This window comes from Schistocerca nitens, chromosome 3 (assembly GCF_023898315.1).
Source record: "Schistocerca nitens isolate TAMUIC-IGC-003100 chromosome 3, iqSchNite1.1, whole genome shotgun sequence".
Lineage (NCBI taxonomy): Eukaryota > Metazoa > Arthropoda > Insecta > Orthoptera > Acrididae > Schistocerca > Schistocerca nitens.
Window position 1 is genome coordinate 670,914,240 of NC_064616.1, and position 14,834 is coordinate 670,929,073.

At 39.9% G+C, this 14,834-nt stretch overlaps 1 protein-coding gene across 1 annotated transcript in view; it reads right to left on the reverse strand.

Moving 5' to 3' along the window:
- Positions 1-14,834, reverse strand: part of LOC126248632 (zinc finger protein 277) — a 123,716-nt gene that overhangs the window by 53,195 nt on the left and 55,687 nt on the right. Inside the window, exons 5-6 of the mRNA XM_049949807.1 lie at positions 12,439-12,601; positions 12,097-12,327 (exon numbers count right to left, since the gene is read on the reverse strand). Of these exons, the coding sequence (XP_049805764.1) occupies positions 12,097-12,327; positions 12,439-12,601 (394 nt within the window). The remainder of the gene's footprint in view (positions 1-12,096; positions 12,328-12,438; positions 12,602-14,834) is intronic.

Here is a 14,834-nt window from a genome sequence, read left to right on the forward strand (position 1 = left end):
TCAGTTCACATAATTTTCTACATCCTTCTATAGCACCACATCTCAAACGCTTCCATTCTCTTTCTTTTTTTCAGTTTTACCACTATCAATGATTCATTTCCATACACTTTCAGATCAGTAATAAAATGTAAGGCACAAAGTAAAATACAATAAATCATGTTTTCAGCAAGCAGAAGCTGCATATGACTTTCGTTGGCACCATGATTTGGTGGCATTGGTTTTCACTATCCTCACATGTTACAGAGGGGACAATATTTAAAGTATGTCAACTGTGGTCAGAAATAACCCTGCATAGCATTTTATACTGATCTGACTCCTACGTCATTAGCAAGTGATATCTACTAAACGTGCCCCCGCTGCACATGTTGAGAATCCTGGTTTTCTGAACAGCAGCAAAGCTTTGGAGCCCATTCAGAAAGAGGCAGTGAATTACAGGCTCTAGAGCACATACAATCAACACAGAAGAGACCATCTATTCATCACAACCACAAAGGCAAAAATCTAGATCCATAGGGGTGAACATGTACACTTGACAGCACAGCACAAGAAACGACTGGAGATGAAATTTGAAGCACCTGTCATGTTATGCAGGGTGTACAATACTGCTAATAAAAGAACACCTGTGACTGTGAGTGTAATCGAAGGATTAACACTTTCTTGACCTAAAGCTTAGGAACACATCCTCTAAAAATGCAAAAAAAACTTTGCCACAGCATTTGTAGGATTGCAGACATATGAAATGGAAGTTCATGTTGTGAGGGAGAGGCAAGAGCAGAACAGCAGTAAGAAATCTCTGTAGGCAGGAAAGTAATCCTGTGACAAATGGACTCAATTTGAATTCCACCTATGGCAGTTTTTTGTGTTACTGGGTTAATTTGTTTAAGCTGTACAAAACATGAAACTAGTAGAACGAATAGTTCAAAGTATTATGAAGATATTTCACTATTATCAAGATATTTTGGTTTTCAGAAGTGCACAGCATGCGATTCCCTTTCCACTGAATTTCTTGTCCAAGGGCTCCATTGATAATCTGCATTCAAACATCTTATTTTCTACCATTTCCTCTTATGTGGTTAGTTTGACTTTCCAAGGGTCACGACAGACCACATTTCTTGCATGGTTTATTTTGTCTCTGACCATACACAGTGCTTGACAACTGCTGAGGAACAATTGGCACTTTCTAAAGAACACCTGCCAATTCCTACAAAACAACTGACCAATGATAGTAAAAGGTAATGTAGATGGCGGGACATGTCAACTGCAGTGAAGCCAGTACATGAATGCTCTGTACGCATTCAACAGATCATGCAGTGTGTTGTTGTTGTTGTGGAATCGATTAGCGTGACATTCTGTGTGGTACAGCAAGATAGCTGCAAGAAATCACTCAACTTCTTACAATCGTGGACAAGCAACTGGACAACTTGAAGCTGTTCAAAGTGTCACTATTGTGGCCACAGTAATGGGTGTGTCCAAAAGTGTCATCTCGTGATTAAAAAATGTCGCTGAAGGTGGAAATGCTATACAAAAGCATGCCCACTGGTTGTAGTGGACCACCACACCGCAAGAGGATTGATACGTAGCCCTAGTGGTGAAAAGGAACAGACATCTCAATCCTGCACAGATTGCTGCAGATCTTGCAACCATTATTGGTACAAGCCTGTCTGCCAAGACCATGCCACTGTCAAGAAAGAGTTCCATGGTGTAGAGAGCAAGTTCGTTGGGGGTCAGCAACAGTGGTCCAGAATGATATTCCGTGACAAATCCTGTTTTGGTGGGGCAAGGGATTCTGGCTGCCAGTTGGTGTGGGAGGAGAGGGGGGAGGGGGGAGGAGGGGGGGAGAGGGGGGGAGAGGGAGAGAGAGAGAGAGAGAGAGAGAGAGAGAGAGAGAGAGAGAGAGAGAGAGAGAGAGTGGGGGGGGGGGCAACAATATTACATGAACATCACTGGTATGGCCTAGGTGTTATTGGTGTGGGCAGGCATTATGCACAATGACAGAACACCACTGCATAAGGTCCCATTACAGTATAATGGTACTGCAAGGGGATTATTTTGGATCATTTCTGTCCAATAAGGGATGCAGCTGGCCCAGACTTTCTATTTATGGATGAAGGCGAGGTGTCAGACAGACTGAAAAATGAAGATACTGAATCTGTGGAATGGCCTGCATACTCCCCAGACCTAAACCCTATGCAGCGTGCCTGAGATACTCTTGACAGACGTGTTTCTTAATGAACGCCCTCTCCCTGAACTGTGAAAGAACTGAAAACTACCTTGAGAGAGGAGTGGGACAATATACGTCAAGGACACCTCGACTGTTTCGTAGCCAACATGAATAATAATGGCAAAATGTACATTAGTGCCCCCAGGAGAGCATATTCCTTACTCAGAGTCAGATATCAACCTTTATTTTGGGAGTATGACCTGCGTTGAATATGAACATTATTTATGTCTGTTGTTCTACTTTCCCATGTGGTGAAACATGTACAATTTTGTTGTGTTGCTTGAGGCTTTCCCGACGGACATGTTGTATATATGGTTCTTGGGCGAGACGTCGGATGTCATAGTGAAAACTCCACAATATTTCGTCAGCGCAACTGGCCGACATCTTCAGGTGCAACGAACACACTGCTAAGGCAGGACCAGGGCTCCCCATTTATGCCAGTTTTAGGCAGGAAGTGCGCATGCGTGGAGGCGCCAAATTCGATGACCAATAGCGACGATATCAACTGATAGCTGGAAGGACAGTAACGCCACCTACAGGATGAAGAACCAAATACTTCGGCGCACGCGCGGAGGCTGCCGCCGCTGCTCTGCGCTGCCATCGGCAGCCCCAGCGACCTCTGTCGGAAGCCGCAAGCAGTACTGCGTGTCCACGTAGGCGCCTTGATTATCCTCCCATTGTCAACAGAATATTTATGTTGCTGGCGTATCGTCGTCCGTCTTATGACCAAAAGTATTCCTCTCTGCTCGAAGCGACTTCAATATGGCCAGTGCTGGATCCCATGCTGAACTAAGCTGAAAGCCCGTGTCTCTGTTTACAAGATTCGTCGAGCTGCGTATTTCCACTGCTTCCTTAATAACACTGTCCCAGTACGAACTCGTCGATGCGAGAATTTTTGTATGTAGGTAATTCATAGAAGGCCTGTACTGAGACAATGCTCGGCCACTGCAGACTTTTCTGGTTGCTCCAGACGAGTGTAGCGTCGGTGTTCAGTGCATCTCTCTTCTACAGTGCGACAAGTTTGTCCGATGTACGACATGCCGCAGCTACAAGGAATCTCGTAAACACACGGCTTCCGACAGAGGTCGCTGGGGCTGCCGATGGTAGCGCAGAGCAGCGGCGGCAGCCTCCGCGCGTGCGCCGAAGTATTTGGTTCTTCATCCTGTAGGTGGCGTTACTGTCCTTCCAGCTATCAGTTGATATCGTCACTATTGGTCATCGAATTTGGTGCCTCCACGCATGTGCACTTCCTGCCTAAAACTGGCATAAATGGGGAGCCCTGGTCCTGCCTTAGCAGTGTGTTCGTCGCACCTGAAGATGTCGGCCAGTTGCGCTGACGAAATATTGTGGAGTTTTCACTATGACATCCGACGTCTCGCCCGAGAACCATATATACATGTACAATTTTTTTTGTTATAAATATACCACTCTACCTCTATTATGTGTACTGTGTTTCATGTCATCCATCACTGATTGTGATTATTCCTGTCCAACAATGTCTTTGTGCCTTAGCAGTTGTCAAGCAGTGGATTTTCAATGAGTCAAAGCTCTGATGCAAAAAGGAAGCCACTTAGGAAGAGAACTTTCATTCTGTTCTGTAAATCACTCCTGTACCATTATTTGTGTGCATACTGGATACTTACCCTCCAGGAAACAGATTAATTCCTCAGGATATAGTAGTTGTACAGATGGGATCATGATATAATATGGGTATACTGGACAGCATCAAGTTGATCATATACCCTGTGGAATATTCAAAGTCTATGGGGCCATGTCCAACACAAAACAGCCCGAGAAACACAGACATTGTGAAATAAATTGTGGATAAACAGGGTGATTCATATACAAAGCAAGCACCCCTTCCAGCATTTTGAGGGAAGCAATACCTCCACAGACAGATTTAAATCACCAAATGATGCTCCAGCCTGTTGCCTGAACAGTGTGGTAGGTGGCATATCATTTTTAACTAAGGATAAATGAGTTCTGAGTGGCCTTAGAAAGAAGCATTTCAGACTAGTTTGTTACTAAGCATCTGCTCATAACAGTTGTGCACAAACTCAAACTGAAACCTTACAAAGTAACAGTAGTGCATCAATTAACTGTTCAACTGTTTCAGATACTTTGCTTGATGTCAGTGCAGGAACTGGCTATAGCATTCTGCACATGATGGAGAGATTAAATCTAAAATGCTCTTTTTTCCTGATGAAGTGTTGGTGCATTTATCATGGTACATGAAGTTGCAGAACAGTCAATTTTGGAATTCCGTAATGCCTCATCAGTTACATCAAGAGTACAGTTGTAAAACTACTGCAGACTATCATAAGTAAGTGTAAGACTACAGTGGTTTTCCTAGTAGCTTTGGTCAGGAGAGAGTGGAGGAGCGATGTGCATTACTATCAAACATAGCAAACCCTCTGGGCTTTTCCCCCAGTTAGGTCATCCTTCTGGAGGAGAGTATAGTCCTATAGCACAGGGGCTTCAGAGGCTTTAAAATGTGTTTCTTGTAAACACAAGCACAGGGCACTTAAGTGAAGAAAAGCTGTCTCGATATGCTCTGGGAGTTTCATGCTAATGAAGGTAAGGATAATGGAGTTTTATTTCACCAGATCCCCATCCACCCTTTTCACAACACTTTGCAGATCAACAATACCTTCTGGAGCCCACTCATCTTTCAATTCTTCTTTGGGAATATCTATAACATCTCTGCATGACACAACACTTTTGCTGTAGTTAAATGTGTTGTGTAGCTCTGATTTGATGGCATATTCCCCAAGGTGTCTGGCTTCCTGAAGGGTCGTAGCTTGTTGAGAACTATAAATTTCAACCAGCAGTGTCCCATTACACAACTGTTTGACAGATTTTGAAATTCCAGCAATGCCCTCTAAAATTTCTTGGATGTAGAACAGTGAAACTTTCTCAAAGTTACCCTTTTAACATTTAACTATTAAAAACAAATTCTGACTAGCAGCATTTGTTCTGTCACTTTATACACTAGAACTCTGAAAAATTTCTGAGTCTGGAGGACTGGCTACATAAGTCCTCTTGTTACACTGAGTGTTGTTACCAACCAGTGGCCCACCCATTCTGCTGGGAGGCAGATGAGAAAATTTTGGAGGGTCCATCTTGGTCCCATGAGCAGCTAAGGAAAAAAGAGCCTATCCAGACAGAGCCCCGTGTGCCTAGGTAAGCCTTATACAACTGAGGTGTGGCTGTCCCTCAGAGGTTGCCCGCTAATGACTGTTTCACCTAAACAGCCATACACCTCTTAAGTGCACAGCACACCTTGAGATTGAGGTTTTTTTTTTATAGAGATTTTTACTGTTCATGTGATCCAGGTAGTCAAGCCAAGATCCCCATTCCCTGTCACACACTACATTCCATCATTGCACCGTAGAGTGGTCACTGAAGCATGCCCACAGCTTAATGTGACAGAGCAATGGCAGCACTTACCAGTCCCCAGTTCAGGACCCCCAGGTTTAGTCTGACTCTGATCAACACAAGTCACTTTGGTACTCATGAAATAGTTTAGATAATGCTCATCAGTATTGCCTTGACCCACAAGTCATCAATTACATACCACCATTGTCTCTGTAGCAGTACAACTTAGCAATTGGACTTAGTAAAATTTGTCTTTCTTTTTCATCAGCTATATGTTGAACTCAACATTTTGCACATCCCTTCCAGATATTCATTGTGGTATACTTAGTATACGGACATTGAATTTTGGAACATTTACTGTGACGTGTTCAGGTCATGAGATATTATTATTGTTCTTTCAATATTCAATAAGTGACTTTTTTTCAATTACTATGTTTCCAACTACCTCCCATCAGATGAGACTCTCTATCTGTGTTACAAAAAACTTCATATTCATTTTATATCTGGGTATTGTTCCTGTGCTGCCGTCGTTGGACACTGCATGCATTCAATGATTACTAGAGAATAGACCAAATGGTGTACCTTTGAATTTGTACAAAATATCAGGTGTTACAATGATAAGCCTGGTTTGTCTAGGTCTCCCATTTGTTAGCCTGAAATTACATCGTGGAAACATACTTCACAGCAGTTGACAACTCTAAGTTCTCCTTGATCACTTGTAGTGGTAATTACTCTCACTGGCATGTAGCGCTCATTCTGTGGCTTGAGTACCTTCCTTACAATTTCCTTGAGCCTTACTGTTTAACTGAGCATTTGTACTAATGAGTGGAAATAACTTTATCAACATTTGATGTTTCTGATTGTGAACAAAATCTCGGTTACATAAAAATGTTGCACTTATTTCCTTAGTCTGGAGCACCACTCAGCTGTGATGCCTATAAAGTACACCAGCCAAGGATAGCACTTGGGCTGCAATCTGACAAAAAGGAAAATTTGAATGGCGGTGTTTGGTCATTGGTAATTATCATCAAGATGCCGGATCTAGCTGGCTGGACATAGCTTAGCCACCTTCATATGGCAAATACAGAATCTGGTTTGTGAAAAATAGAGTCCCCAAGTCTTCTAGGGCTTTGACAGAATGGCGTTCGATGATAATGTCAACATGACACATCACCATTCAGGAAACTCTCATGAAGCATTAACATATATGGCAGTTTCACCTCTGTACATAATTGCCTTGTTTAGTTTTCAAGATTTTTTTGGAGTTAACAGCTGAAATATTTGTACATGATACAAAATGGCTGTGCTGTACAGCAATAGGGCATCATCACGCAGATTGCCAGTATTCAACTGATATGGGTGGAATTGCCATAATTGATAACATCTTGTGGTAAAATACATGTCTAACTCTATTCTCTTCTCAACACTAGGGTATGCAGGTTGTCCACAGTGAAAACATACCTGCATGTCTTCCTCCATTCTCCAAGTATCAGATGTTCTTTGTGGTGTCTGAATTGATAGTGTTTGCTGAGAAGCTTGTTAACATTTGCAAGATAAATTAGAGGTAACAAAATGAATTCTTTAAGGATGACTTGGTCTGTGGTCAAAATTTGTGCTAAAAATGAATGCAACGCTGCTTGAATAATCACTGCAATCCCCTGCAGCCTGGGATCAACACCCACAGCCAGCAGAAACTCATACTTCCCATCTTACCTCAGCCTAATTATGGATGAAAAGTCATCTGTTGTGATGACATCTTTCACGAAGAGTGCTTGACACACTGACACATTCTTTCTGCTACATCTTTTCTTAGTTATGAAAATATAATGAGTTCTATCATATTCAGATTTACCACTGTCAACACACACTGTGTAGTTTGCCCTTGGCGTTGGGCTTTTATGCTTCCAATTATTTTGTCACAAAACAGACACTCTGCTGGATGTCACCAGAATTTTAATTTTCATATGAAATTTCTCCTAACTACTGAGCTTGTCCTCACTGATTTCAAAAATTGCTTGGCTGTACTATCCAAGTAAATCTAGATGTTAGCAAAAACATCATATTATCCCATCTGTTCTAATTGACAATTTCTGTGGAATCCCTTAAACCACTCAGTCGGAAGGAAGGGGGGGAAACCACCAGAATGGTGTAGTGAATTCCTTGTTTGCCAATGAAAGGTGTAATTTAATACTGAGAACTGATAGCAAGTTTATTAAGAAAGAACAATGCGAAGAGTAGACAGAGCTGACCTTGGCTGATACAATGGTGGGATCCTGTTTTCATCTAATATCGAGGTTTCTCGAAGTATCCAAATACTTAGCAAACAAGACGTCTCTACAGTCTTTCAGAGCAATTTAGAAATCAAATTTCTGGACAAAGGAAATGTAAATTTAACCTAGGTGGTGTATGCTGACACGTAGGTAACTGTGCTCCGTCCTTGCTGCTGGACAGGCTATGGAAATATTTACATACTCCAAATACATTTAAATTTCAGTCACTGAGGCTTCACACCAATTTCCTTGAGCTGAATGGAGTCTATGTACTTAAGTCATCGTCAGTTTTTATCACCTCATGTAAACACATTAGCATCTTTTTAACGCCCGATGCAATAAGAGAAGTCTTATAAGTTTAAAGTGTGTATGTATCTTTTTTTAAAAAAAAAAGAAAATTGGAAACTGGTGTTGTAAGGATGGTTCTTAGCTATGTTCCATGAAAGTCTGTTCAGCCTTTTAAATTTCATCAACTAAATTCAATGAAAAGTTTCCTGTCAGTGCGATCTCTTGATTTATGCTACGTAATATGTAAGAGCTACATCAAGTTACATACAGGGTGGCACACGAAATGTGATACCAATTGTTTCTTGCACAATTTACGATGTACATTAGATATCCCACTGGGATCTCTACAGCAGTACCAGCAGAGCTTGGAAAAACAAATGAGTTACGAAATGACGTGTATTTCACGATACTGCTGCTAGGAGACTAGTAAGCAGCAATGGCTGACAATGGAAGACTGACGACACAGCAACGATCGGCAATTGTGTTACTTTTTCATGAAACAAAAAGCCTTGTTGTGACTCAGAGGCGTTTTCGACAACAGTTTAACACACGATGGGTCCCTTGCAAGAAGACCATCGACAGGTTGTACAATAAATTTGTACAAGAAGGAACAGTATTGGAAGCGAAGCGACCTCGGCCTAAGCCTGTTTGTTCACGGGAGAATATTGAAGCGGTACAAGTTGCTGTACAGAGAAGTCCCGGGAAATCATGTAGAAAGGCAGCAGTGCAACTGGGAATATCCAGACACTCTGTTCAACGCATTCTTAAAAGTGACCTCCATATGTACCCATACAAGATAACCTGTGCACAGAAGCTCACTGAAGAACACAAGCAGCAGAGATTACTGTTTGCTCAGTGGGCAGAGGATAGGGAAGAAACTCTCAACAACGTTTGGTTTTCAGACGAGGCGCATTTTTATTTAGACGTTGTGGTTAACAAACAAAATGTACTCTTTTGGTCCACTGAAAACCCACAAGTGCTTCATGAACGACAACATTATGCTCCGAGGGTTACAGCGTGGACAGCAATTTCCAGTCACGGACTTATCGGACCATTTTTCTTTGAAGAAACTGTGAACAGCGAGCATTATTTGAGCATGCTTCGCAATAGCTTCATTCCACAGCTTCTTGCTACTGCCTTGCCCTTCAACACGCAGTGGTTCATGCAAGATGGAGCAAGGCCACATACTGCAAACACTGTGTTGGAGTTTTTACGCGAGCATTTCGACATGCGGATCATTTCACTCAGGTTTCCAGGTTGCTCCAATGACGGACAAAATTGGCCTCCAAATAGTCCAGACCTCAATCCATGTGACTTTTTTCTTTGGGGGGTACCTAAAGGAAAAAAGTTTACCGAAACCTGCACGTGATTTAATGGAGCTCAGAGGACTTATTCTTCAAGCTTGCAGCGAAATTATGGAAGACATGTGCCGTAGGGTAATCACTAACTTCAGTGTTCATTTGAAGGAAGTTAGGAAACGAATTGGTGGACATATTGTGCATGTGCTGAGTTAGAACAAATCTCCATGGACGGCTCTTCATTGTAGTATATGTTCCTTTCAGATTGTATTGACAATAAAGTTTATATTCAAAAACAAAATGGTAATACATTTCATGCGCCACCCTGTAGTAGAGCTCAAAAAGACCTAAATAAATGTCCACAAAAACATATGTTTATCTTTTACAGTTAACCAACAATGATGAGTTTTGTCTTTTGAAGTCACTCATTTCAGCAGCTTCATAGCAGGAGGGGGGTGACTTGAGTCAACTGTAAAAGATAAATATAACCTCTCACAGAATTTTCTGTAGTTCTTTTTGAGGTCTACGACTCAGTACTAAATCAAATGATTTTGCTGTAATGGTTTAGACAGCCTCCAGCAAGGGAGCACAACATCAGCCTACTTTCTTCTGGCTTTATTTAGAAGTATCACCATTGCTTACTGCTTATGTTGCCTAAATTAGCTAAATATATACTGAATATATGTGTGAACTAAAAAAAGAAGCACATAAATCAAGTAAGTGACAATGGTAAAACATGACTATAGTGTTTAATGCATTTCAGTTACAAGTGAGACCTGCAAAGTATTTTAACATAAAAATATTTTTAAGTAATAAAGTACGACACTTAGTACAAAATTAAAGTACGGAAGTACTGCTTGTCAGTCTTTCCAGTTCTGCTGAAGTCGATCTGCCATGAGTATTATTCAACAACTTTCTGTGATTATGTTCACAAATAGCAACACCTTGCAAGATTTTTACATGACTTAAGGCTACATAAGCTTGGTCTGTTGCAAAAGTACTTTTGCCTAAATAAATGACAGCTTTTTCTACAGAGGTCCCATGCAACTTAGGGACAGTAACAGCCCAAATTAAAATTATGGAAACACTATTCTTTCAGTGCTTCCAAACTCTCCAAGACCCTCAAACATCAGACTTTGTGGCTGTATTGGTATCCATTCACTTTCGTCTTTAGAACTCCCTAAAATTGATTTGTCATCAAATTCTACAAATACCTTTTTCAGGTGTTGCCCTTCTTCTCATTGATCTTTGTGGGGTCCACTCATTCCAATCTTTTAATAACAACAATGTTACCATTGACCAACCCTTCCGAAACCTTAAAATTCATTTGTAACATGAAAAGCACCAATTGTAATTTTTATTGAATTTAGTCCCCCCCCCCCCCAACCACACAGTTTGCATCTTGCGGAACACGAGTTCAATCACAGTTTTGACCCTAAGGGGCAGGTTCTTTGGATACATTGAGGACACTTAATGTATAATCCAGCAGTAATGAAAGTATGTAGTTCTAGAAAGGATAGCTGCTGTTAGCTGCTTTTTTAAATTTGCTTAATGGCCTCCCAACACAACAATGCTTGAATAAAAATATTACTACTTATATTAAACTTAAAGCAACAATACTTATTTGTTTTTTAATTTTGAGTTTTGCATTTTTTATTTTTTTATTTAAGTATTATTTAATTTTAGAGGTTTTTCTGTCAACATTTCTTTTAAATTTTCAATTTAAATTTTATACTGGCATTTCTTTCCACCCTAACCTCCATTGCTACAGAGTATAAAGGGCAATAATTCTTTCTTCCATGACAAATTCCTCTAAAAACTTGTGTATATTTATTGCTACAATATTTAAGACAGCTCCGAATAGTGGGTGGTTATGGTTATCTCACATTAATGTCGGAAAATACATTTAATACAATTAAGAATTCTAAGATCTAAAGGCAAATATTGAGCTTGCACATTTGTCCAGCAAGGTATGCAGGAGAGCTTATGTGAAGTTTGGAAAGTAGAGAAGATCAGGTGAAAGTGAAGCTTCAAAGGGAAGTCGTCAGTCATGCCAGGATGTTCAGTTGAGTTTCAAGATCAAGTCCTGGTTTCGCACAATGTTTAATCAACAAGGATATATCAAAATAGCACATGCCTAACAGCAAAGTGAAATATTCATTTTGGATGAAAGAAACCTTATTTCATCCATAAAAGCACCTAAAGATGAGTGGCTCAACTAAAATAATGGAATTAGACACAACATACCAGTGAGATCCAGTTTGCATTTATGTAATTTATATGTCAGCTAGTTTGGTACATTACAATTGTTCTTCACAAAAATTTAAAATCTGCATTCAGCCACAAATAACAGATACAGTAGTAAAATCATGTATATGTTCATACCTCAACCACATGCACACAAGCTCATAATGGCCAAAACATCAACATATCACCACCATTATATTCTACATTTGTCAGCAAGTTTACAACTCTCAGGAACACCAAAAATTTAATCACATACAATCAAACAATAAATCACAGGACTTCAACTTTACACATGGTAAGCATGTGTGCACACACACACACACACACACACACACACACACACACACACACACACCTACAACAGTACCACAATAACAAATAAATAAATGCAAACCTGTTCATAAAATGATAAGTGGTTGTCTTCAACAATCTGACTGTAATCAAATTCATGAGCTGAATCCATATGTTCTAAGGCATCTTCAAATGATGCACTTATTTCATTGCAAAACAGGCATGTAACAGTACCACTTGCATCAAATGGCATTCCAGAAGCCATCTTTTCAGTTTCTATTTTTTCTTCTTCACTGTCACTCTCACTGTAACTACTGGAGGAATCTTTTTCTGCCTGTAAATGTGAGAATGATAACATATTAACAAAACTTTTGATTTCACAAATCAGTAAAGCCAGTAAATGTAACATAGTAATGTCAATAACAAAAACAAATTCAATATTCACCTGTATGTCGCGCCAATTCCTGCCAAGTTCCAAGTAATTTACAACGTAAAATTTGTCATAGCACTTATTGTCTGGATTTATGCTTTTGTGTTGCTTTTTGCGCATATGCTCCTTTAATGATTCACGTTTTTTAAAATACTTTTCACAATATAAGCACTGCAGCCTGTAAGGAGAGAAATTTATCATAACAGTCCATCAAAGAGAAAGCATTAGTATGTAACATGCAGCACTCCATTCTTATGTTCCTGAAGTAGTAAGAAGTTTGATATTCAGATTAGAAGAAATTGTAAAAGGAGACATAATTTTATTTCCTTATTTTCTACTGCATTTCTGAAGTTTTCTTTGAAAGATAGCTTACAGAAACACTGAGAGTTGACTCACCGAAAAGGTAATGCAACGATTCTCACTATGCGGAACTAATCCTGACTCAATAATTATGTTTAGTGCCAAGTAAGCTTTTCAAAACAGTGTGACATTTTGATGAGAGTCACTATTATCAACTTCTGATGAAGTAGCTGAGTTATCTCTGTATAGGCAGTGCTGGAGAGAGGGCATACTAGATAGAAAGAGGGAGTGGGAAGAAACAGACCACACCTAAGTCCTTGCAAAGTTAGTTGTCATAGCCTGTAATAGCCCAAAGCAGATCTCAGGTAATAACCCCTGTGGTTGTTTTCTAGGCCATCACTGATTAGACATGGTGCATGTTGTAAAACTCTCACCATCTGGGGCTCAGAATGACCTCTCTGTAATGCAAATCTTTCAGAAGCAGGTGGCTGAATGATGACATCACATCAAAGCTCACCAACAGATTGTCCTTGCCCAGCAATCTTATGAACATGTATGACTTCTTAATATGATGGACATATTGTCTTACTAAAGTTTTAAGTGATTTCATCAGATACTTGCCTAGTTGGCGAGCTAACAGTGTTTACTTTTGGACATGTGGCAATTCCTTCCTTGTGTAGTTGTTTAATCCTATTGTTAGGCAAGTCTGAGTTCTGCAGAGAACCAATTTTCTTCTACATAGCAGGTGAGACCACATACTGGGCAAGTTCCTTGTATGGTGGATCTTCCAGCAAAGTTTTAATTTTCCATAGTATATGAAAGCACACAACGTGACCACTGCATTGCCTCTGCTGGCAGTATGATAGTATTTATATTGTTGCTTTGCATGCGAAGTGCCTTCCATTGTGCTACCATACTGTTTGCTTTTCAAGTGCTGATGCTTTAACTGGATACTGAATGGAAGTAATCTTTGGTTTTCTTACATCCTTAATAACCTTAACAACGTGAAGAATGAGGAAGTATTTCAAATATCACGTTGATATATGACACTTTAAGCTCATAAGTATGGTAAGTACCTATTTTTTGTGAAATCATTTTGACATCTGGACAGTCTAGCTATTTCATGTATGACAGATTTATTCATATCTCTTAACTAACATAGCCATTAAACAACTCAGTTAATTGCCTATGTATTCAAAACTGTCCAAGTTGGTGACTTAACTGCTTATCTGAACACAGAGTGTCGATAATCCCCTATGTGATTGAAGAGGTTATGCATCTCCCTCTGTTCAGTTCTGTTGTTCAAAGTGGCACATTGCATCTTACAATTTCACAGACTTGTCTATCAAATATTTCCAATTGCAAGACATAAAAGACTAGCATTATTGATTTGAACTATTAATTGATCAATCTTTAGGAATCAATAACCCAAGTTAGACAGTAAGCAAGGAAATGCTTGATTTTATCCACTATTCAGGCAGATGCTCATCAGGAAAAAAAAAAAAAAGGAATGAAGTTTAGAGTTTAATGTCCCATCAATGTCAATGTCATTAGTGATGGAGCACATGCTCAGATTGGGAAAGGACGGGAAAAGAAATCATCTGTGACTTTTTCAAAGGAACACCTTGGAACTTGCCATAAACACTTTTGAGTAACCACAGAAAACCTAATCTGGATTATCAAACAAGAATTTGAACCACAGTCCTTCCAAATGCAAATACAGTGTCTTACCACTTCACCATAAGTAATTGGCAGTTCAGCTGGTTGAGCAGGGTGGTGGTTACAGAAGTGCTCATTTAGCGTGATGTATAGCACCAATTCTTGGTATGAGAATACTGAGAAACTTCAGAACAGTAGTGGCAATGACACTGAGTGACTGCTCCAAACAGAAACGAAAAGATAAGAGTGGGACACATTTTCTTATAACATACTGTATGTCTGTAAAGATGGTAGCACTGAACAGAAATATCAGCCAAAACACACACACACACACACACACACACACAAATGAAATTAACTTGAATATGCTTAATGACAAGCATGCACACACTGTCCCCCTCCCTCCTTGGCCTATTGGAAACAGAAGGAAATGTTCAATAAAAGTAGTTATG